Source organism: Malania oleifera, chromosome 3 (genome assembly GCF_029873635.1).
Source record: "Malania oleifera isolate guangnan ecotype guangnan chromosome 3, ASM2987363v1, whole genome shotgun sequence".
Taxonomy (NCBI): Eukaryota; Viridiplantae; Streptophyta; class Magnoliopsida; order Santalales; family Ximeniaceae; genus Malania; species Malania oleifera.
Genome location: NC_080419.1, coordinates 99,619,725 through 99,644,287, shown reverse-complemented (window position 1 = coordinate 99,644,287; position 24,563 = coordinate 99,619,725). Strand labels below are relative to the sequence as shown.

Here is a 24,563-nt window from a genome sequence, read left to right as displayed (position 1 = left end):
GTTGCTGCATGCCTTTGCTTACACATTTTCAATGGGGGTCCATCCACGACATGGCTGCCTTCATATTTACACCCAAGATTAAAGGCATTTTATTGGTTTTGTGCAGAACTTGAAGGTTCATGAGAACAGAAGACAGTTGTTTTCCTCCACTGCTTCTAAGGATTCTCCAAATCCTTTTGCTCGTCAGCGTCCGCTGTCCACAAGGGCAGCTGCTAGTTCCTCAACTGCCCCTCCTCCATGGGCCAATGGTTCATCATCCCAGTTATTTCCCAGGTAAAAGCTTCTTCATTGTCCATGTTTACCTGACCATCAGTTGATTCCAGGTTATTGTTAAATGTGAATGTAACGCATATACACAGTTTAAAGTCCATAATTACTATGAAATTCATCATTAAACTAATCTAACATTGACTAATGTTTGTTATTCAATTTATGAATAAACTTCATTACTTAGGTGCCATTTGATAATCAGAATCAGCTCTAGGAATCGGAATGATGGATTTTGATTATAACATTTGGTTTTGTGGGAATCTCATTCTGATTCTCATTCCATATAGGAATCAAATTTCCCTTTTGAGCCTACTTTTTACCAACATCTTGGCTGGTAATCAAATTTAGAATCATAGGAAATATTAAAATTACAATCTTGCCCCACTCTCATATGTGCATAACTGCATGTAAACATCCATATACTCATATACATTTATATACAACACAAACATCTATCTATGCATGTATGCATACACACATGCATATATGCATGCACGTAAATGTATACATATGCATAACATTCTCATGCACATGCATACATATAGCCATACATGCATATATTTTCATATGCGTATATATACCCATGCATATTTGTTTATATATACATAAGCATTTACAAAAATATATTTATATATGTACATGCATGTTGTATACAATATAAAATTATTTATAATATATATATACACATACATATATCTATCATAATGTATACTAATACTATGATATTAGTAAATATAAATATGTAATAAAATTTGATAATAATATTCTTGTTACTGTAAATATAAAATATCATCATCATCATTAATGTTTACTTTGTTATTATAATATTGTAATATCCATATTATTATATTATAAACAACCACCAGAACAAAACCAAGCCTCAAGTTCCACTAGGTGGGGTCGGCTAAATGAATTCTTTTCTGCCAATTTATGCGATTATGGATAATTTCTTTTGGCAGATTCAGGGTTATTAAATCCTTACTCACCATCTCCTTCCAAGTTATTTTAGGTCTTCCCCTACCCCTTCTGCTGCCCCTCACAGTAACTAACTCACTCTTTCTCATTGGCGCACTATGTGACTTACGTTGCAAGTGTCCATACTATCTAAATCGTCCCTCTCTTATCTTATCTTCTATAGGAACTACACCTAACTTACCACGAATATGTTCATTCCTTAATTTATCTTTCAGTATACCACTCATCCATCTAAGCATTCTCATCTCAGCAACTTTTACTTTTTCGATATTTTTTTTTTTTTTGCCTAACATTCTGATCCATATAGCATAGCCAGTCTTATAGCCGTCCTATAAAACTTCCCTTTTAATTTTTAAGGGTATTCTACGATCATAAAGCACACTTGAAGCACTTCTCCATTTTACCCAACCTGCTTTAACTCTATGCATTACATTATCTTCAATTTCTCTTTTAGCTTGCATAATAGATCCAAGGTATCGAAATCTACAAGTGCTATTTATTTCTTCATCGTCAAGTTTAATTTTGTCTCCAATATTTCTCCTACCATTACTGAAATTAAATTTCATATATTTTGTCTTATTTCTACTTATCCTAAAGCCTCTAGATTTCAAAGTTTCTCTCCATAATTCTAACTCAGCCTCTACTCCGCCCCTAGTTTCATCAATTAATACTATATCAACTACAAACGACATACACCATGAGACCTCATTTTGAGCACTCTTAGTTAGTTGTTCCATCACTAAAGCAAAATATAAGGGCTCAAAGCTGATCCTTGATGTACACCTATGGTGATTGGAAATTCTCTAGTTTCTCCATTTATATTCCTTACACTAGTCATTACTCCATCATACATATTCTTAATGAAATCAGTATACGTACTACATACACTCTTTTTTTTTCTAAAACTCACCATAGACCTTCCCTAGGTATCTTATCATATGCTTTCTCTTGGTCAATAAATACCATATGCAAGTCCCTTTTCTTTTCCCTAAACTTTTTCATTAATCTTTTTAAAAGATATATAACTTCTGTGGTAGATCTTTTAGGCATAAAATCAAATTGATTTTCTAAGACCTTCATTTTTAACCTTAATCTTTGTTCAACTACCTTTTCCCATAATTTCATCGTATTACTCATAAGTTTAATTCCACGATAGTTATTACAATTTTATCTCCTTTATTTTTTTATATAGGTATTAAAGTGCTTTTCACCTTTTCCTCCATTCATCTGGCATTTTCTTAGTTTTTATTATTGTATTAAATAAATTAGTTAACCATATAATTCCGTTATCATCTAAGCGTTTTCAAACTTCAATTGAGATGTTATCCGGTCACCGGTCCTATAGCTTTCCCATTTTTCATTTTTTTAGTGCAAACTTAACTTCATTAACTCTAATTTTTAGTCTTTTCCTTATTTGTTAAATCTAAGTTTAAGCCTTCTATTTGGTTTTCATTAAACAACTTACTAAAGTAACTTCGCCATTTTTCTTTAATCTCTTCGTTCTTAACCAAGACAATATCATTGTTACTTTTTTTACATTTTACATTTCCCGAGTCCTTACTCTTCCTTTCTCTAGCTTTAGCAAGTTTAAATGTATCTCTTTCCCTTTCTTTTGTATCTAATCTATCATACAAACTAGTAAATGATCTGTATTTAGCTTCTCTAACGGTCTTATTTGCATCTTTTCTCGTCTCCTTATACTTTTCAAAGTTATCCATGTTTCTCCATTTTTGCCACATTTTATACAAATTCTTTTTGTCTTTACAACTTTTTGGACATGTTTATCCCACCACAACTTTCTTGGCTATTTGAAAATCTTCCCCTTAATTCACCTAAAATCTCTTTTGCTATCTTTTTAAAAGAACTAGCTAATCTACTCCAAAGAGTATTTGTATCTATTCCATCCTCTATAATTCAATCCTCATCTTTGATCATTTTATCTTTAAATTTTATTATATTTTCTCCTTTTAGGTTTCACCACCTAGTTCTCTTACACTGGTTTATTTTATCTTTCTTCTCCCATTTTTTAATACGTATATCTAACACTAAGAGTCTATGTTGTGTGGTTAAGCTTTCATCTGGAATAACTTTACAATCCTTGCATGATAAACGATCTACCCTCCTAGTTAAAAAAAAATCTATTTGACTTCTATTTTGTCCACTTTTAAAGGTTATTAAGTGTCCTTCTCTCTTCTTAAAGTAAGTATTCATTATACTAAAATCATATGACATAGGGAAGTCTAAGATCATCTCCCCAGGTTCATTTTTGTCTCCATATCCATATCCTCTATGCATCCTCTTATAACTTTTATTATCCCTTCTAACGTGTCCATTCAGATCTCCTCCTATAAATATTTTCTCAGCCCCTAGTATGCTTTGTATAATACTATCCATATCCCAAAATTGTCTCTTAAGATTTTCTGCTATGCTGACTTGAGGAGCATAAACACTAATGATATTTATTATCTCTTGGCATAAAACCATCTTGACACAAATATATACTATAATATATAAAATTATTGTGGAATGCTATTGTATAATAAAATATAATGTTATTATTGTGGTATGGTTCTTGATTTATTATATTATTATTTTATATTAAATTATTATCATTATTATATATAGAAGGTCATCATTATTAATTTCTATTATTATGTTACTATATGTAACTATTATAATATTAAAATATTATTATATAGAAAAATATGATTGAATACTGTTGTATGATAATATATCTTCTGTAAAAAAAAATAATTATGAGAAATATAATAAAATATGATATGAAAAGAATAATAAAGTGCACGGTGAAAATGATATTAAGGTTAATTTTAATATGAATTAATTATTATTTAATTAAATATAATAATATTATAATATAATTGTTGGCTTATAAATTATAATATATCATTTTGAATTAAATTACATTGGTTTTTTATACTTTTTAATGACATAATTTACATATTAGATTTATTCTATTTCTGGTTCTAGTGCATTTTGATTCCGATTCCAGTCATGAATCAAACACCATTAATGGTTTTGAATTTTCTTTTGAGCTGTGCCTGAAATAACTCTGAAATTCTTTTCAATTTGTTTTGCAGCTGCTGGGCAGCTTTTGGCCTCAAAACATCTTTAGTATTATTTTTTGTCAGATCTGTTTATAATGGTGTATAATTCTAGAATCTGTTATACTGTTTAAAACAGACATTTTTTTATTTATTTAAATGATGGTCTTCGAGGCCCTTTGGACACTCGACTAATCCACCGGGATAATGGGCTTGCCCCTCTACCCATCTCCACTTAAATACCAACTCAAATGGAAAGCTGTAGCCCCCAAGATTCGAACCCGAGTCATTTAACCAAAAGAGTCTTGAGTTTAAAACAGAAAAAATTTGTGGCTATTTTCCCAACCATATTTGACTAATTTTACACATATTATTTGGACTTCTTGTTAAATTAACTTTTATATGGCTTCTATTTTTTTGAGTCATGCTGTTGTCTGTAACCTATCTGGCTCTGAAACCTTAATATTCTTGCGAAATTTTCTATAGAAAAGGGATCTTCTGAAACCTGACACTCGGTTTACTTAGTACAGGAAGGAGATGGATGGGGAGAGTCGACCGTTGCTGCAGCAACCTCAGCAGCATCAACAGCAACAGCAGTTGGTTCCCGTACAAGACAGTTACATGCAGAGCAGAGCTGAAGCTCTTCAAAATGTGGAGTCAACAATTCATGAGCTGAGCAACATCTTCAACCAGTTGGCAACCCTTGTTTCTCAACAAGGAGAGATTGCCATCAGGTCTTGCATTTTATTGTGATATGTCATGCAATGCATTCATTTTTAATATTATTTTCAATTCACTATGTTCTGATTGGGATTTCTAATAGCATTCCAATTAAATGTGCTTTTGAGTTGCACACCTGCATTAAGCCTAAGCCTTCAGTAAAGTTCCGTTTAGCTTGAGAAGGTTGAGTCAAGCTAAGTGGGGCTCAGCTTGGGTGTCACTCTGCCCATTTTTTCTTGTATGTGTGTGCGTGGTGCGTGTCATGGTTTTTTTTTTTTGATAAACAAAGAATTGTATTGAAGGAAGAAAGGAGGAGTGCAATAAAGAAAAAGAAAAAAAAGAAGAAGATAGGGAGAACAAGATATATCCTCGCGTTACAAAGGGAAGCAGGTTGCTGTGTTCTGAGTTGGCCTATTACCTACTTAGGAGTTCCTTCAGGGGTTAATCCTATTGCCGTTCTTTTGGCGACCCAGTCTTTGAGAGAATTTCTAGGACACTGAGGGGCGAGGACTTCTATTAGGGGCTTTGACACTTTTATCAGGGATTATGTCTTGCAGAATATTCCTCTTTCTAATGCCCAATTTACCTGGTTTGCAGACTGTGTTAGGCCTACTGCTACTAGGATTGACAGGTTCCTGCTCCTACAGTGTGGGATAGTTCTATTTTTAATGCTCGCCATGAAGTTTTGATTCACATGAACATAATAGGGTTGCATTTCGGAAAGACTAGAAATTGCACACATGCATGCTTCTTCATGAATGTCATATTTTATTTCATGAAGATGTAGGAAAGCGAGAGTTGTCGAATGACATGGGTACGTATGTCCTTTGTTGGGGAGGGGGTTGATTAGAATATGTAGCGTCCCATTTGAGAGTCTTCAGCAAATGGATATTTTGTAGTTTTGATTACATTTTTCCTTTATAAACATAGAAATTACAGTTTCAACCCTATCAAAATTCTGTAGCAGTATGGACAGGTTAAATTGGGCATTTTTGTTAATTAATACTGGTTAAATGACAAGAAAGCACCTCCTTGCTTAAATAGTATTAGATCCTGTAATCTAACAAACAGCTATTTATGGAACCAATTGGGTTAGAGCCTATCCTTGATATAGGACTACTTGTGTTATATAAAAACACCATTTTGCAAATGATTTTTTTTTTTTTTTTGAAAAAAAATACATTACCATGCATCCATGAATTTAAAGTTTTGGTTTGCTGGATCCTGGGCCACATGCATGCACCTAAGTCTGCATAACAACTAACATAATTCAAATAAGGGAGTAACTGTGAGGGTTGGCATTATTTTAATGTGTGGGGTGAGTGGTGACAGTATATGGGAGGGTTTTGAAAGTCAAACCTTGAAGTGGGAATAGAATATTTTGAGCAATTGAGCCATTCTTATAAACGTGTATTAGTAAGATTGATGTTCTGGGAAACTTGTTCTTGACTAAAGAAAGAAACTTGAATTTCAGCCCTATCAAAATTTTGTAGTAGTTCGGACAAGTTTAATGGGGTATTTTTGTTAATCAGCTCTAGTTAAATGACAAGAATGCACATCCTTGCTCAAATAATATCAGATTGTGTAATCTAACAAACAAGCTATTTATGAAAACCAATTGGGCTAGAGCCTATCCTTGATATGGGACCATTTATGTTATATCAAAGCATCATTTTTGCGGAAAAAATAGTTATTTTTTTCTAGTGAGTACATCCATAAATTTAAAGTTTTGGCACGCTGGATCCTGGGTTACATATGTGCTCCTAAGTCTCTGTAACAACTAGCATAAAATTTAAGTGAGGGAGTAACTGGCAGTGATGGCAGTAGTTTAATGAGTGCGTCAAGTGGCGTAGACAGTAGATAGGAGGGTTTTGAGAATCAAAACTTGAAGTGGGAATAGAGTACTTTTAGCAATTGAGCCATTCTTATAATTTTTAATTATTAAGACTGATGCACTACTAAAGAATCAAGGGACTATAATGCATGCATATTAACAATGCAAAATAAACAGCTCTAGGAAGAAAAATGTTTACTGCTATATAGGCTTGTTTTGAGACTATTTGTTTGACAAACAAGATAAGCATTATCCTTATAACTTATTGGCTTTCTGAATTGAGCTCAATCTTTGTTTAGCACTCCAGGCTTGTATAAAGTTTTAGCTTGTCCATTCTTTGTCCTGTGTGGAGTTCTGGCAGTCTTCTACCAATTACAGTTCTGAAAAGCTTCTTTTGAGTCGAACTCTTGCTAACTGATTATCTTTGGGCATTTCAATAGAGAAATACTACAAAAATGGTTTCAACTATCTTGTTTCAGTGGCATACGCATGCAAAAACTTATTCGTCCACGCATACTCATGTTTGTGTGTTCATCGATTTTGCCTCACACTCATGTTTGTGTGTTTCTTGTTTGTGACTCATTCAAGCCACACGGCATGCATTTTGTAGAACTCTCGATGTTTTGTGATCCTCTTTTCAGAAATCCAAATTGACAATTGCTATGGTACTTATGTGCAGGATTGATGAAAACATGGATGACACATTAGCAAATGTGGAGGGCGCTCAAGGGGCTTTGCTCAAGTACCTTAACAGCATATCTTCAAATAGGTGGCTGATGATCAAGATATTCTTTGTATTAGTAGTTTTTCTTATGATCTTCCTATTTTTTGTGGCATAGCCATCAATTGAGACACAGAATACAAATAGCCAAAATGACTGCCCTTGCCTGGGTGATAAGCCTGTCCTATTCTTTCTACGCCTATCCTCCCTCACCCTCTTATTTTTACCCCTGATTTTTTTGTGTGCGCACAAGGAAATTCCTGTATCCATTCTGCATTTTGTGATTATGTATGGCATATGTGTAATTGTACATGGTGCTTGATGCAATGAAAAGATCCTTTCACTTTTATCTTCCCCAGTATTGTTATATATTTGTGCATTTTAAGCTTTCAATGAAGAGCATGGCCTGGGCTGTGACCGCGGAATTTTTTTTTTTCAGGGGCATTCTTTCCATCCTGTGTTTTCCAAATGCAATTTTATCTTTCTTGGATTTGCTTTAGTTCTGTGTTTTGTAGGAGGAAAAGAAGAGAAAAGGCGGACCAAGAACCCATTTCCCCTCGCTGGCTTGGGTGGAGAAATTGGAAAAGAAAAGGATGGAAATGAGCCTTATTGCTTCCTCCCAAACCAGTTTCTGTAAAATGTGTGGTATATATGTGGAAATGCTCATTAATTTGAGTAATACAACATTTTCTATTCATCTCTTTGGCAAACCTAGCAATTCTAACCATCCCTTTTCATTCCCCTGCAAATTTTTAAACTTTTTTTTTTTTTTTCCCCATCTTCTACCAAGCAGTTTTCAGAGCACCATAAGAGATAAGTTCTCTGATATTTAGAAAATTTAATACTCCAAATCAAAAGGTAGACCTCAAAAATAGATATTGCTAGAGACATATATCACTACATGCGCACTGGGGCCTTCGTTTTCCTCCCATTGAAGGTGGTCTACTGCTGTACTACTGGAACCATCGTTTTCTCCTATAAAGAAAGTAAGTTCTCTCCCCCTTTTTCGATTATTATTGCACTTTTACTGGCTAATGTGGTGGGGGAGAACCTCCAGGCCTCTGCAGGTTGAGATTAATCCCCTTTGGTGTATATGTCCAACAGCTGGAGAGACGGTGCGAGTAGCCCCAACTTGATTACATACGAGGTCTTTGCTTCTCTTGACTCTGAGTAGTCTGCTAGAGAGACATTATTTGAAATGCTTGGGCCTCTTTTCTTCTCATTTCTCTTTCTTTCTTTAAAGGCTGTTCTCATTGGTAGAAGAGAGGCTTGGGTGACCAATCATCTGTGCTTTACATTAGTGACCCCTATCACAACGCTTAGTGTTTAATGTTGAATTATTGTGGTAAATTATCACGTGTCAGATTTCTGAGAGGGAAAGCTGATTTACGATTAAGTAAACAGAGTAATATTAAGCTGATTTATGATCAAGTAAACTAGTAATATTACCAGCCCTTTTATTAGTGTTTCTCCTCTGTAAATGTTTGTGTATTTAGGACTCTAATATTCAAAATTTTGATATCGATTTGTGTTAATTTTCGTAGAGTTACTTTTTGTTTAAGTAGCATCGTGCAATTGATTCATTTAGTGGGTTCAAAGCAAAATATTGAGACTGAAATTTTTTCCATATTGTAAAACATAAAATAGAACCAAACTGAAATTCACTAGAAATCTCATTGAACTGATCAAGCTAGTCAGTTCAACAATGATGAAAAAAGAATCAACCAAAAATTATGTTGCTTTCTTTCTTTTCTTCTTTTCCCTTCAAAAATTTCCTATTCTAAAATAGTTACAGCTACAAAAATCCTATGTTTATATGAAACTAATGAAACTGTACATATTTGAACTAGTATGAAAGTTTAATCTATATATAATCCTTGATAGTTTGTTTTTTTTTCAAAAAAAAAAATCAAATTTTCGGTTCGTTTCACCATAACTGAACCATGAACTCAACTGAATTCAGTTCCCAAAAATTTAAACCAACCCATTTCAATTTTGGAACTAAGTCTTTTATACCGAAATAGCTTAGTTTTGATTGATTAAGTCAGTTGAATCAACTTTTACCCAACCTTATGTCTAAGGATTAAGTGTCATGCGCTAAATACTGAATTAGACCTTCAATTTTGTGAACCAGTTTAAACTTGGTGGAACTCTTTAACATTAAAAAGCATTGACTTTTTTTTGGTAAAAACTAAACATCAATATATATATGTTTTTATAAAAATAAATAAAAATTATGAAAAAAAATACAATAATTGAAATATGAGTTATCAAGTCATACCCCAATGAAAATTACATATGAATTAAAATAATCAGAATAACATTCTCATTTTAAAAAAAAATTCAGTCTCTTTGGTTTACTCCAAATATGGTGCCTCAACCATGTCCCCTTTCCTGGATTCCAACTATAGTCTTCAAACCTATATATATATATATATAGAGAGAGAGAGAGAGAGAGAGAGAGAGAGAGATGATTGCTGAATGAGGCTCAACAATGGAATTATGGCTGACTGAATTAGCACAAGAGTATTCAACGAACTTTCCAAAGGGCATCCGATTCATCTAATGCTCATAGATTAAGAGGGGCAATTCAATGCAAACAAGTTATAACGAGGACTTAGTTATTTTATTTTATTCTTTTCTTTTCATTCAAATGCGTTGTGAGCGCACATGACATGCATGCTCCATGACTCTCTATTTTTAAATTTTTTTAAAAAAATATATAAAGAAAATATCTAAGGGTTAAAGAATACTAGAATATTGTACTTTAATATTTATTTTGAGAAAATGATTGTAGAAAAAATAAATATGAGTTAAAGGGTTTTTAAATTTGATTGGAAGAGTAGTTATGATTAATTATATGGACATTTTGAGATGTTTATGGGTAGTTATAGGGGTGTTTTGAAAGAGTGGTTTTAATGATAAAATTGACATAATTATAAAACATTTTGTATGGCAATAGGTTGTTACAAAAAATATTTTCAGATAATTACGGGTAATTATAGAAATAAACTTTATATATTTGAAAAAAGACAATGAAGGGAAACCCCTTTATATTTCATTCAAATTAACAAGATAATGTTACTTAAATTATTCTAAATTATTTAAAAATGACAATGCTAGAGTAATTTTATCATATTCACAAATATTGCTATTTAAAAATTAATTAAAAGGGGCGTCAACATGATTTTTAAAATACAAGAGTGCAACAACAATAACAGCAACACCAAGCCTTAAGTCCCACTACGTAGGGTTGGCTACATTAATCATTTTTCGTCAATTTATACGATTAAAGATTATTTCTTTTGAAAAATTCAAGACTATTAAATCTTTACTCACTATCTCATTTCAAGTTATTTTAGATTTGCCCCTACCCTTGTCCTATCCCTCACAGTAACTAACTCACTCTTCTTCACTGACACTATGTGGCCTACTTTACAAGTGTTCAAACCAGTCGTCCCTCCCTTATCTTATCTTTTGTAGGAGTTATATCTAACTTACCTCGAATATATTCATTTTTTAATTATCTTTCAGTGTAATATCACTCATCCATTTAAACATTCTCATTTTGAAAACTTTTACTTTTTGGATATTCTATTTCTTCATCCCCCAACATTCTAATCCATATAACAGATCTTGTTTTATAGTCATCTTATAAAATTTCTTTTTTAATTTTAAGGGTGTTCTACAATCACAAAGTACACGTGAAGTAGTTTCCATTTACTCAACCTTCTTTAACTCTATGCATTACATCCTTTTTAATTTCTCCTTTAGCTTGCATAACATATTCAAGGTATCAAAATCTACAATTATTATTTGTTTATTGATCATTAAGTTTAACTTTGTCTCCAATATTCCTCCTACTATTACTGAAATTACATTTTATATATTATGTCTTATTTCTGCTTATCCTAAAGCCTCTAGACTCTAAAATTTCTCTCCATAATTCTAATTTAGTGTCTACTACGCTCCCAATTTAATCAATCAATATAATATCATCTGCAAATAAATACACCATGGAGTCTCATTTTGGATACTTTTAGTCAGTTGATCCATCATTAAAGCGAAAAAGTAAGGGCTTAAAATAGTTCCTTGATGTACACCTATTGTGATTGAAAATTCTCTAGTATCTCTATCTATAGTCTTTACACTAGTCATTATTCATTATATACATCCTTAATGATATCAATATACCTACTACATACACATTTTTTTTTCTAACATCTACCGTAAAACTTCCTTAGGTACCCTATCATGCGCTTTTTTCAAGTCAATAATGTAACGACCAGGAAAATTTTAACTATTAAAATAATAAGGAAGATAATAAATGGAATAGAGAAAAATAAAAGAAAGGGGAAAAAAGAAATTTTAAAAGTATCAAGTAGGGACTCGTCGATGATGTTGATATTCTCGTCGATGAGTGATCTTCTAGGTTTCGACGACGAGTATATGCGTCTCGTCGATGAGGAATTACTGAGAGTAGGGAACATTTGGGTTTTTAAACACCTCATCGACGAATCCACGTGTCTCATCGACGAGGGCCTGGTTATAAATAGGCCTTGACACTTCTTTCCACGAAATTCTCTCTCCTCTCTTATTTTCTCTCTTTGGGTTTCGGTTTCCCTACTTATTTTCTTTGAATTCAGCCCGGATTTAGTTCGATTCGATAATCGGAAACTACCATGAGATTTCTAGGAAGATTCTCTGCAACATAGGCGGGCGGATTTTCAATTTGGAGTACTTGGGCACCACTCCAAAAGCAGGGTAAGTAGGGTATTTTCAGGTTTCATTAATAATATGAAGTATATAAGGCCTAGGAAATGATAAAATAATATTTTATTGAAATTTGAGTTGATAAACTCGGGTTTTAAATTAGGATTTGGGTGAGTACCGCAGGCGACGTACAAGGTTTCCGTGGGCGTGACTTAGGAAACCAGGTAAGGGGAAAACGTTATAGCAACCTTTTAATTAATTTTTGAACTGGTTAAATTCTAATATAAAATTATATATATTTAAGTATAATTTTCTGAATGGTTAGACTTTTGGATCAAGGATGATTTTAATTAAACATATGGTATTTGGGAAAAATTGTGTGGCATGAAAAAACAACTTTCATAATTAAATGGTTACGAGTACTGCGTGATTATGGTTTATTATGTGCCTGTGGTTATTGTTTGGGTTGCAAATTCTACTTGAATGAAAATACTGATCGGTTGTGAATACTGTTTGATTGTGAATGCTGTGATAAATGCGTGAATGTGTTTGAGTGGTTGGCTTTGTTATTAATATGTATTGTAGTTCATGTAAATTGCGATATAGCGTTAACAGTGGTATGAGAAGATTGTTATATCGTACCTAATACAAATCGCCATATAACGTTGGCAGTAGTATGAGGAGATCATTATATGGGCATTTATATTAAGGGGGGTAAAACATTAGCAGTGGAATGAGAGGTTTGTTTTACTAATTTACTATGAACGAGTTTGTGTGTGTGACCTGTGTGGTTGATAGTCCTGTGTGGACCGTGTAATCTGTGTGATGTTAGTCCTATGTGGACGTTGTATTATGTGTGGATATGAATCCTCTGTGAGTGTGAATGAAGACTATGTGAATAATCTTGTGTGAATGTGGGTCCTATGTGGACTGTGATACTTGTGTGGTTATGGACCCTTTATGGGTGTGCATGAACTATGTGTGTATCTTATGTGGATTGGTTGTGATATGCATATACACGTGGATCTTTGTGAAATGATGACATTGGATGCGTGTAACTATAATTACATAAGTATTTATGGTAAAGTAGAATTCTCTACCCGAGAGCTTACTAAGTAAGGTGAGTGCCCTAACATAGTGTTAGAGCAGAGAGACTACTTGTATGGGCAGGTAGTCTTCCCTATTCTTGGGAATTATCAGTAAAAATAGTTATGAATGTGGGTATGTTAGTAGATGTTAGTGATGTAATTAATGATGTGGATTCTTTGGTGCTAATGATGTTGAATAATGGAAGGTTATTTTTGTATATATATTAAACTCTCCGTCATACACTATTTATAACTTTTTCTTCCTTACTAATAGGTGCCTCACCCTGACGATTTATTAACCTTTTTAGGTCCTCCAGGAGATTGAGCTTAGAGAGCTCCGGGGTGGGATTAATTTTGTGAGTAATTAAAAGAACGGATGTGTATAGTTCTGTGTTTAATAATTTTGCCCTGATTATGTAATATGGAGAATATTGTTGTACCTTTTTATGGGGTTGCATATGTAAATATAGTACTCTGATATTTTGTTTGAGGTTGTTTAATTAGTTCTGCTACGTGAATGGTATCAGAGACACCAGATTGGTCTCATAACACCCTGAGCCCCACATGGCAAGTACGGGACATTACAGTATACCATCTGCAAGTTCCTTTTTTTTTTTTTTCCCGTAAACATTTCCATTAATCTTCTTAAAAGATATATAACTTCTATAGTAGATCTCTTAGGCATAAAACCAAATTGATTTTCTGAGACCTTCATTTCTAACCTTAATCTTTGTTCAACTACTCTTTCCCACAATTTTATCGTATGATTCATAAGTTTAATTTCATGATAATTATTACAAATTTAAATTTCTCTTTTATTTTTGTATATAGGTATTAAAGTGTTTTTCGTTAAAGTATTTTTTTTCTTCATTCATTTGAAATTTTATTAATTTTTATAATTGTGTTAAATAAATTAGTTAACCATATAATTCTGTTATCACTTAAACATTTCTAAACTTCAATTGAGAGGTTATTCGGTCCTATAACTTTTCCATTTTTCATCATTTTTAGTGCAAATTTAACTTCGTTAACTCTAATTTTACAAAAAAAAATATCATATTTTTAGTCTTTTTCTCATTCATTAATTATAAATTTAAGTCTTTTATTTAATTTTCATTAAACAACTTACTAAAATAACTTCATCAGCTTTTTTTTTTAATATTATTTCTCGACTAAGACAATACTATCTTGGGGATACTTTTGAGATTGAACGACGTCGTTTGTAGCGCAAAAAATCCGCAACCAATCTTTTCAGCAAAATTGGCAATCTTGATGCCCTAATCCGTAAAACAAAATCATCAGAAGCACCATTTCGTAAAAACCCACACCTATAAACCACATCCCCACCCCCCCCCCCCCCCCCCCCCCTCACCTTCCTTCCTCTTCTCTCTCACTACGTTATCTGCAAGCCCTTCGTCATTACCCTTTCTCCATTAACGCACCAAATTCATCGCGTCTCATACCTTCTCCAGCCTCCAAACCCTAGCCCTTCAATCACCAACTCCCTCTCGTTCTCTCTCTCCGACGCTAATAGTCTTCATCGAACAGCTGATCCCTCGGAATCTTCGAATTTTTGTGAAATTTTGGATAAACTTCTTTCCGTCTTGAATTTTGCAGGAAAAGAATTTGTTTTCGAAAGTTTAGAGTTGGGTTTATAGTATTTTTCTTTTTTTACTTTTCAATAAATTCGTTCTTCATATTTCCTAATCCCGATATATATACAAAAAAATCGAAACCCCAACAGTCGGAAAGTGTATTCTTTTTGGTATTCGAGTTTTCTGAAGTAGTTGATAAATTTCAGTTTAGCGCTGAAAGTGTTTTCTTTTTGTAATGATAAAATTGACATAATTATAGAACATTTTGTATAGCTATAGGTTGTTACAAAATGTTTTTGGATAATTATGGATAATTATAGAAATAAACTTTATATTTTTGAAAAAAGACAATGAAGGAAACCCCTTTATATTTCATTCAAATTAACAAGGTAATGTTACTTAAATTATTCTAAATTATTTAAAAACGACAATGCTAGAGTATTTTTGTCATATTCACAAATATTGCTATTTAAAAATTAATTAAAAGGGGCGTCAACATGATTTTTAAAATACAAGAGTGCAACAACAATAACAACAACACCAAATCTCAAGTCCCACTAGGTGGGGTTGGCTACATTAATCATTTTCCGTTAATTTATACGATTATAGACTATTTCTTTTGACAAATTCAAGGCTATTAAATCCTTATTATCTCATTTCAAGTTATTTTAGGTCTACCCCTACCCTTGTCCTATCCCTCACAGTAACTAACTCACTCTTCCTCACTGACACACTATGTGGCCTACGTTACAAGTGCCCAAACCAGTCATCCCTCCCTTATCTTATCTTTTGTAGGAGTTATACCTAACTTACCTCGAATATGTTCATTTTTTAATTATCTTTCAGTGTAATACTACTCATTCATCTAAACATTCTCATTTCGAAAACTTTTACTTTTTGGATATTCTATTTCTTCATCCCCCAACATTATGATCCATAACTTGTTTTATAGTCATCTTATAAAACTTCTTTTTGTAATTTTAAGAGTGTTCTACAATCATAAAGTACATGTGAAGTAGTTTCCATTTACTCAACCTTCTTTAACTCTATGCATTACATCCTTTTTAATTTCTCCTTTAGCTTGCATAACATATTCAAGGTATCAAAATCTACAATTATTATTTATTTCTTGATCATTAAGTTTAACTTTGTCTCCAATATTCCTCCTACTATTACTGAAATTACATTTCATATATTCTGTTTTATTTTTGCTTATCCTAAAACATCTAGATTCTAAAATTTCTCTCCATAATTCTAATTTAGTCTCTACTCCGCTCCTAATTTCATCAATCAATATAATATCATCTGCAAAGAAATACACCATGGAATCTCATTTTGGATACTTTTAGTTAGTTGATCCATCATTAAAGCGAAAAAATAAGGGCTTAAAATAGTTCCTTGATGTGCACCTATTGTGATTGACAATTCTTTAGTATCTCCATTTATAGTCTTTACACTAGTCATTATTCATCATATACATCCTTAATGATATCTGTATACCTACTACATACACATTTTTTTTTTTCTAAAATCAACCGTAAAACTTCTCTAGGTACCCTATCATGCGCTTTTTTCAAATCAATAATGTAACGACTTGGAAAATTTTAACTATTAAAATAATAAGGAAGATAATAAATGGAATAGAGAAAAATAAAAAGAAAGGGGAAAGAATAAAATTTAAAAATATCAAGCAGGGACTTGTCGACGACGTTGATCTTCTCGTCGACGAGCGGTCTTCTGGGTTTCATTGACGAGTATATGCGCCTCGTCGATGAGGAATTACCAAGAGCAGGGAACATTTGGGGTTTTAAACGGCTCGTTGACGGACATTTTTTACCTCGCCAACGAATGTTTTTCTTGGCCTCGTCGACGAATCCACGTGTCTCGTCGACAAGGGCCTGGTTATAAATAGGCCTTGACACTTCTTTTCGCGAAATTCTCTCTCCTCTCTTATTTTCTCTCTTTGAGTTTTGGTTTCCCTACTTATTTTCTTCGAATTCGGCTCGAATTTAGTTTGATTCGACAATCGGAAACTATCACAGGATTCCTGGGAAGATTCTCTACAACATAGGCCAAGCGGATTTTCAATTTGGAGTACTTGGGCACCACTCCAAAATCAGGGTAAGTAGGGCATTTTCAAGTTTCATTGATAATATGGAGTATATAAGGCCTAGAGAATGATAAAATAACATTTTATTGAAGTTTTGGTTGATAAACTCGCGTTTATAAGTTAGGGTTCGGCTGAGTACCGCAGGCGACGTACGAGGTTTCCGTAGGCGTGACTTAGGATGTAACAACCTGACAATAAAATAAAATCTTTTTCCCTAATTTTAAATCCAAACATTAACCTAAACAGCGAAAAGTCAAACATATAAAATAAACCCACATTTAATACAATACCAGAGTGACAATTCAACCCACGATACACAAACAATACTGTTCTCTCGAAACTACCCTTACTGATACCAAGAGTTACAAAAAAAGAATGCCACCCAAAAGTACTCACCCTCAAAAAGGGCAGTACAACAGACCCTCTACCTGCGAGCCTACTCCGCTCGCCCAGTTGGTTCACCTGAAAAACAATTCAACATTGAGATGAGCCAATGCTTAGTAAGACGAAACATGCTATTACTAGTGTGTGGCCACTGAGCTATAGTTTGGTAAAAATAATCTGATTTAAGAATTGTACGAATAACTGAATCTAAAAATGCTGATATTACATAACGTTTAATAAAACCATTAACTACATAACTTAACATGACAATCTGTATGAAATTACTTTTCATATTAATATTACTATTCCTGAAAGTCTGATAGTACTCATAATATCTGAGAAATTTCCGTGGATGGTTGTATGTCATGATTTAACCCCTCATGACAGGGTTGTGTGGCCTGAAGGCGGGACCTATCCTGGCTAGCCTACTAGGGTAAGTTAACTGAACTCCGATGGTCTGATCGACCTCCCTCAATACATATCTGATGGAGAGTCTGTCCCGACGTGGGCACGATCGACCTCATACCATTTACTATCTGAGTAAGGTGGTTGCACTCTGAACTGAATGTCTATAGCTATGATACCGTACTCTGCTGTCTGATCCATCAGGGTCTGATACTATATAGGTAGTTGATATCTGTATATACTGCTTTTATTATGGTTTCTAAAATAACCATAACGCTGTAAAGTGTATCTAAAAATCTAAATAAACTGTTTGATATATATATATATGAACACCTATATGAATAACTAAATTTCAGGGCATTATGGTACTGTAAAACATAATATTCTTGAACCACCGAGAATGAATATTTCCATGGTATTTCTGTTAATTAGAAACTGTAAACATAGTGTTCATAATACATATTAGTACAGTACTATTATATGAATAACTCATGCTACACTAATAGATATTAATATTATCAGGCTCTGAAAATTGTATATTTAGTTTGAATAATAAATTAATACAAGCATATAATTTGTACTGAAATCATATATAGTTGTCTAGCATAACATGTTTCCTTTACCTGACTATTGAAAAGCCCCTATTGTATACTTGTCCAACACCCGCAGGGCTTCCTACTCGACACCCTGAAAACAACATTTGCCAGATTAGAATATTATTATTTCTTTGTTTCCATCATTTCCTACAACTATCAGAAGGCCAAAAACTGAATAAAAGACCTTACCCTGATTATGAGGAAAAATTCAACTCAATCCCACCAACGATCCACCCCAGCAGACTTGAAGAGAACTCCGCTAGGAGCGTTGTGGTGGCCACAGATCGTCGATCCAGTATCTGACGGGGTTGAAATCGAAGAAAGAAGGGAGAGGAACCGTAGGAAAGAGAGAGAGGAAAAAGGCATTGAGTTTCTGCATTTAACCAAGATTTTGCACTATTTATTCTGCGACCTTCGTCGATGATGTAACACCCCAACCCCGAAGGGCCTGGAATATTAACTTTTTACTACTAATTTACAGCGGAAGTAAAATAAACTCAATTTTTATTATACTAGAGCACTAATTATCCATATTATAATCATTTATTTCAAAAAAAGAAAAATTTCACAACATAAATATCTAGCATCATACTAATATTTCTAATCAATCTTTATTTTTCTATCCCCACCCACGTGCTTGCTAAGCCTGATTTTCGACATGCTCTTCAGAGTCATCTGAAATAAAAATATGATTGGAGTGAGACGACGCTCAGTAAGTAAATAAGATTATTATTAGTGTGTGGTCAAAATGAGTTTTAAAAAAATTTCGTAAAACAATATTTAATACTATAACTTCAAAACTGCTTTTAGAATAAATATAAATTTAAAATTTACTACATAAAACTTTTACCATCAATTACAACAGTAAAATTTCATAATCATATACTATAACTGTTAAATTAAACTTTTAACTTTAAAACTGTAAAAATATTTAATGATAAACATACATATACTTTTCCTTATACGTTTTCCTTAGATCGTCATTTAAGTACCAAAATGATTATTTTCATGTAAACTTATATTTTTCTTTCAAATCATCAGTAACTTTGTACACGTAATTAAATATGTATAAACATATATTGTAAAAACCACCCTTAGGCCTGTTTGCCGTAAGTCATGTTTACTCCCATGACTGAATTGTGCGGTCCGAAAACTGGACTTAGTTGGCTGGCCGACCAAACTAAATCAACGTACGTAAACTTTAAGTGAGATTTTCCTTATTAAGTCTTGGTCTGGAACCAGGTGTGCACTCAGGAGAAATCCACTAACATAAATAACCACTCTGTAAACAGTGTGGGTGCACTCTGATCCGTATAAACTTTAAGCTGCGATATCGAGCATCTGTAACTTTGAACTTTCGTTGCCATAAGGGGTTTTTAAATCATCTTATTATAATTTATGCAATTTAAAATAATATCGTAAAAATCTCATCTTTACTCATATTTTCATAAAAAATGCAACGTAGAAATAAACTCATGCCACACAATTTTTGTATTAAAAATATATATAATTTTATTTTTGAATAGAAAGAAATGCTGAAAATTTACCCGGGGGGATTAGAACATTTCTTAACCCAAAAATAGATGCAAGTATATTAAAGATAGAACTGGTATAATTAAATATGCGTAAAAACAAACTCATGAAAATTTTATGGAACTAATTAACATAATTGAAATTTACTTATAAAATAAACTCGGGTATAAATTTTAAATAAAAAAAAAACTAATATAATCAAAATTTACTTACTTTCTTCTTTTACCGTGTGCTACAAACACAATAACTATCTTTAAGAAATGAGATCGGAAAGAGTGGGTGAGTGAGAACTTATTCAAAAATTCTCTCTCCACCACAAATTCTTTCACTCACTAATCCTTCTCTTCCTTGAAAAATTGTTGTGAAAAATGAAGGTTGAGAGCTCCCTATTTATAGGAAAATTTTGGGGAAGAAATGAAATTTATAAAAGTGTGGGGAAATGGGTGAAATTATAATTTTTTAAAAATTAAAGAATGAACAAGGGATGGGTAAGGTATGGGTTGAGTATGGGATGGGGATGGAGGTCATGTGGGAGTGCTTGCCACCATTCCCATTAAATAAAATTTTAATTAATCACTTACCTAATTAATTAGTCAATTAGTTAATTAATTATTTTATTATTTTTCTTAATCATTATTATCATTGTTTTTACTTTTAAACTATTTTTAGTATTTATTTATTTTTGAATATGAATTAAATTTGAATTTTGAAAACTCATGTGGGCCCCACACAGCTTCGAGATCCGAATGGATCTTACGTAACTCGAATAACTCTTATACGATTTTATGCATCCTACATAACTTTGAGACTCGTGTAAACCTCCATACGACTTCGGGACTCGTGTGGGGCCCACACAGTCTTGTGGGCCCTACATAGGATACCTATATTATTATTATTTTATCATATATTTTTACAAATTATATCAGTCAAAACATTATTTTATGTACTTATTTACGTATATAAACAGTGTCTTGTGGCTCCGGGACTCATGTGGACCTTACATAGTCTTGTGGACCCCACATATGATACCTATATTATTATCATCTTATTTTGTATTTTTACAAATTATGTCTATCAAAACACTATTTTATGTATATATGCTTATTTACGTGTACAAACAGTGTCTATCTTGTTTATCCTATGAAATTCCATTTTGACCAGGCCGACCTCCAGGGAGCGACTGAGCCGCAATGGTCTCTGAGCACTTGCTAAGACAAGGTCTTTCTTAGGCATCAAACATGAAATCAAGGATCCTACAGAAAACCACTTCTGTATTGATATTAACTTAATGACCATTTTTATTATTTTATTATTATTGTACTTTAATTATATATATATATATATATATATATATATTTTTGGGTCATCACAGACGAGCCACGTCATCTCGTTGACGAGGTTACAAAGAAGGATCATCGACGAACACTATCTCCTCGTTGACGAAATTTAGAACTTGAACACAGTCTCTCGGTATCTTCTCATAGACGAAACTTGTCTTTATTAACGAGGCCTTATTGTACCCTCGTCGACAAATCCCCTGTGTTCGTCGACGAGGACCTGATAAATTTTTTTGGGTTATTACATCCCAAAGTACAACGTTATCGACAAAGTCGGCTGCCTCCTTCTGTTACTGTTTCCATTTCCCTCCCTCTTTATTGTTTAAATATTATTATTCTTCGGGTCGTTACATAGGAAACCAGGTAAGGGGAAAACGTTATAGCAACCTTTTAATTAATTTCTGAACCGGTTAAATTCCAATATAAAATTATATATATTTAGGTATAATTTTCTGAATGGTTAGACTTTTGGATCAAGGATGATTTTAATTAAATATATGGTATTTGGGAAAAATTGTGTGGCATGGAAAAACAACTTTCATAATTAAATGGTTACGAGTACTATGGGATTATGATTTATTGTGTGCCTGTGGTTACTGTTTGGGCTACAAGTTCTGCTTGATTGAAAATACTGATCGGTTGTGAATACTGTTTGATTATGTATACTGTGGTAAATGCATGAATGTGTTTGAGTGGTTGGTTTTGTTATTAATATGTACTGTGGTTCATGTAAAAGCGTTGACAGTGGTATGAGGAGGTTGTTATATTGTACTTAATACAAATCGCCATATAACATTGGCAGTGGTATGAGGAGCTCGTTATATGGGCATTTATATTAAGGGAGGGTAAAACATTGGCAGTAGAATGAGGAGTTTGTTTTACCGATTTACTATGAACGAGTTTGTGTGTGTGAGGTAGTAACCTATGCGGTTGATAGTCCTGTGTGGACTGTGTAATCTGTGTGATGTTAGTCATGTGTGGACGTTGTATTATGTGTGGATATGAACCCAGTGTGAGTGTGAATGAAGACTGTGTGAATAATCTTGTGTGAATGTGGGTCCTATGTGGGCAGTGATACTTATGTGGTTATGGACCCTTTATGGGTGTGCATGAACTATGTGTGTATCCTGTGTGGATTGGTTGTGATATGCATATACACATGGATCTTTGTGAAATGATGGCATTGGGCGTAACTATAATTATATAAGTATTTATGGTAAAGTAAAATTCTCCACCCGAGGGCTTACTGAGTAAGGTGAGTGCTCTAACATAGTGTTAGAGCACAGAGAAACTACTTGTGTGGGCGGGTAGTCTTCCCTATTTTTGGGAATTATCAGTAACAATAGTTATGAATGTGGGTATGTTATTAGATGTCAATGATGTAATTGATGAAGTGGATTTTTTGGTGCTAATGATGTTGAATAGTGGATGATTATTTTTGTATATATATTAAACTCTCAGTCACACATTGTTTATAGTTTTCTCTTCCTTACTGAGAGGTGTCTCACCCCAGCGATTTATTAATCTTTTCAGGTCCTCCAGGAGATTGAGTTTAGAAAGCTCCGGGGTGGGATTGGTTTTGTGAGTAATTAAAAGAACAGATATGTGTAAAGTTCTGTGTTTAATAATTTTGTCCTGATTATGTAATATGGAGAATATGGTTGTACCTTTTTATGGGTTTACATATGTAAATATAGTACTCTGGTATTTTGTTTGAGATTATTTAATTAGTTCTACTGCGTGAATGGCATCGAAGACACTAGATTGGTCTCACAACACCCTGGGCCCCACATGGCAGGTTCGAGGCGTTACAATATACCATCTGCAAGTTCTTCTTTTTTTTTTTTTCCTAAACTTTTGCATTAATCTTCTTACAAGATATATAGCTTTTATAGTAGATCTCTTAGGTATAAAATCAAATTGATTTTCTAAGACCTTCATTTCTAACTTTAATATTTGTTCAACTACTCTTTCCCACAATTTTATCGTATGATTCATAAGTTTAATTCCATGATAATTATTATAATTTTAAATTTCTCTTTTATTTTTGTATATAGGTATTAAAGTGCTTTTCATTAAAGTATTTTTTCTCCATTCATCTGGTATTTTATTTATTTTTACGATTGTGTTAAATAAATTAGTTAACCATATAATTCTGTTATCACCTAAACATTTCCTAACTTCAATTGAGATGTTATTCGGTCCTATAATTTTTCCATTTTTCATCATTTTTAATGCAAACTTAACTTCATTAATTCTAATTTTTGCAAAAAAAGTCTCATATTTTAGTCTTTTTCTCATTCATTAATTCTAAATTTAAGTCTTTTATTTAATTTTCATTAAACAACTTACTAAAGTAACTTCACCATCTTTCTTTTTTATATTATTCCTTAACTAAGACAATATCATCCTCACCTTTTATATATTTTACATTTCCTAAGTTCTTACTCACACTTTCTCTAATCCTGGCAAGTTTAAATATATCTCTTTTTCTTTTTTTTTATATCTAATCTATCATACAAATTATTAAATGATTTTTGTTTAGGTTTGCTAATGATATTTATTTGCATCTCTTCTCGCCTCTTAATACTTTTCAAAATTATCCATATTTCTACATTTTTGTCATGTTTTAATTTTTTTGTATTTATAGCTTTTTTAGACATCTTTATCCAACTTTTTTTGTTATTCGATAATCTTCAACTTAATTCTCCTACAATCTTTTTTGCTATGTTTTTAATTGAGCTAGCTATCATACTCCAAAGAGCATTTGTATCTATCTCATCCTCTATAATCCAATCAACATCTCTGATGTTCTATCATTTAGTTTTCTTACACTAATTTATTTTATTTTTTCTCTTCTATTTTTAATACATATGTTTAATACTAAGATTCTACGTTGTGTGGTTAAGTTTTTACTTTAAAATAACTTCAGTCCTTATATGATAAACAATCTGCCCTCCTAGTTAAGAAAAAAATTATTTGATTTTTATTTATTCACTTTTAAAAGTTATTAAGTGTTGTTCTCTTTTCTTAAAATAATTATTCATTGTAATAAAATCATATAATATAACAAAATATAAGATCATCTCCCTAAGTTCATTTTTGTCTCCATAACTATATCCCCTATGTATTCTCTCTTAATTTTTCAAACGTTATCTTTCCAAATCTTTTGCTAAATTTACTTGAGAAAAATAAGCACGAGTGACAAATCTTTTTTAAA

General features: G+C 32.6%; 1 protein-coding gene across 1 annotated transcript in view; it reads left to right on the top strand.

Moving 5' to 3' along the window:
* LOC131152204 (syntaxin-32-like) overlaps positions 1–7,931 on the top strand; it is a 30,578-nt gene extending 22,647 nt beyond the window's left edge. Inside the window, exons 3-5 of the mRNA XM_058103929.1 lie at positions 107–273; positions 4,838–5,041; positions 7,541–7,931. Of these exons, the coding sequence (XP_057959912.1) occupies positions 107–273; positions 4,838–5,041; positions 7,541–7,700 (531 nt within the window). The 3' untranslated portion in view covers positions 7,701–7,931. The remainder of the gene's footprint in view (positions 1–106; positions 274–4,837; positions 5,042–7,540) is intronic.
* Positions 7,932–24,563: the final 16,632 nt, after the last annotated feature.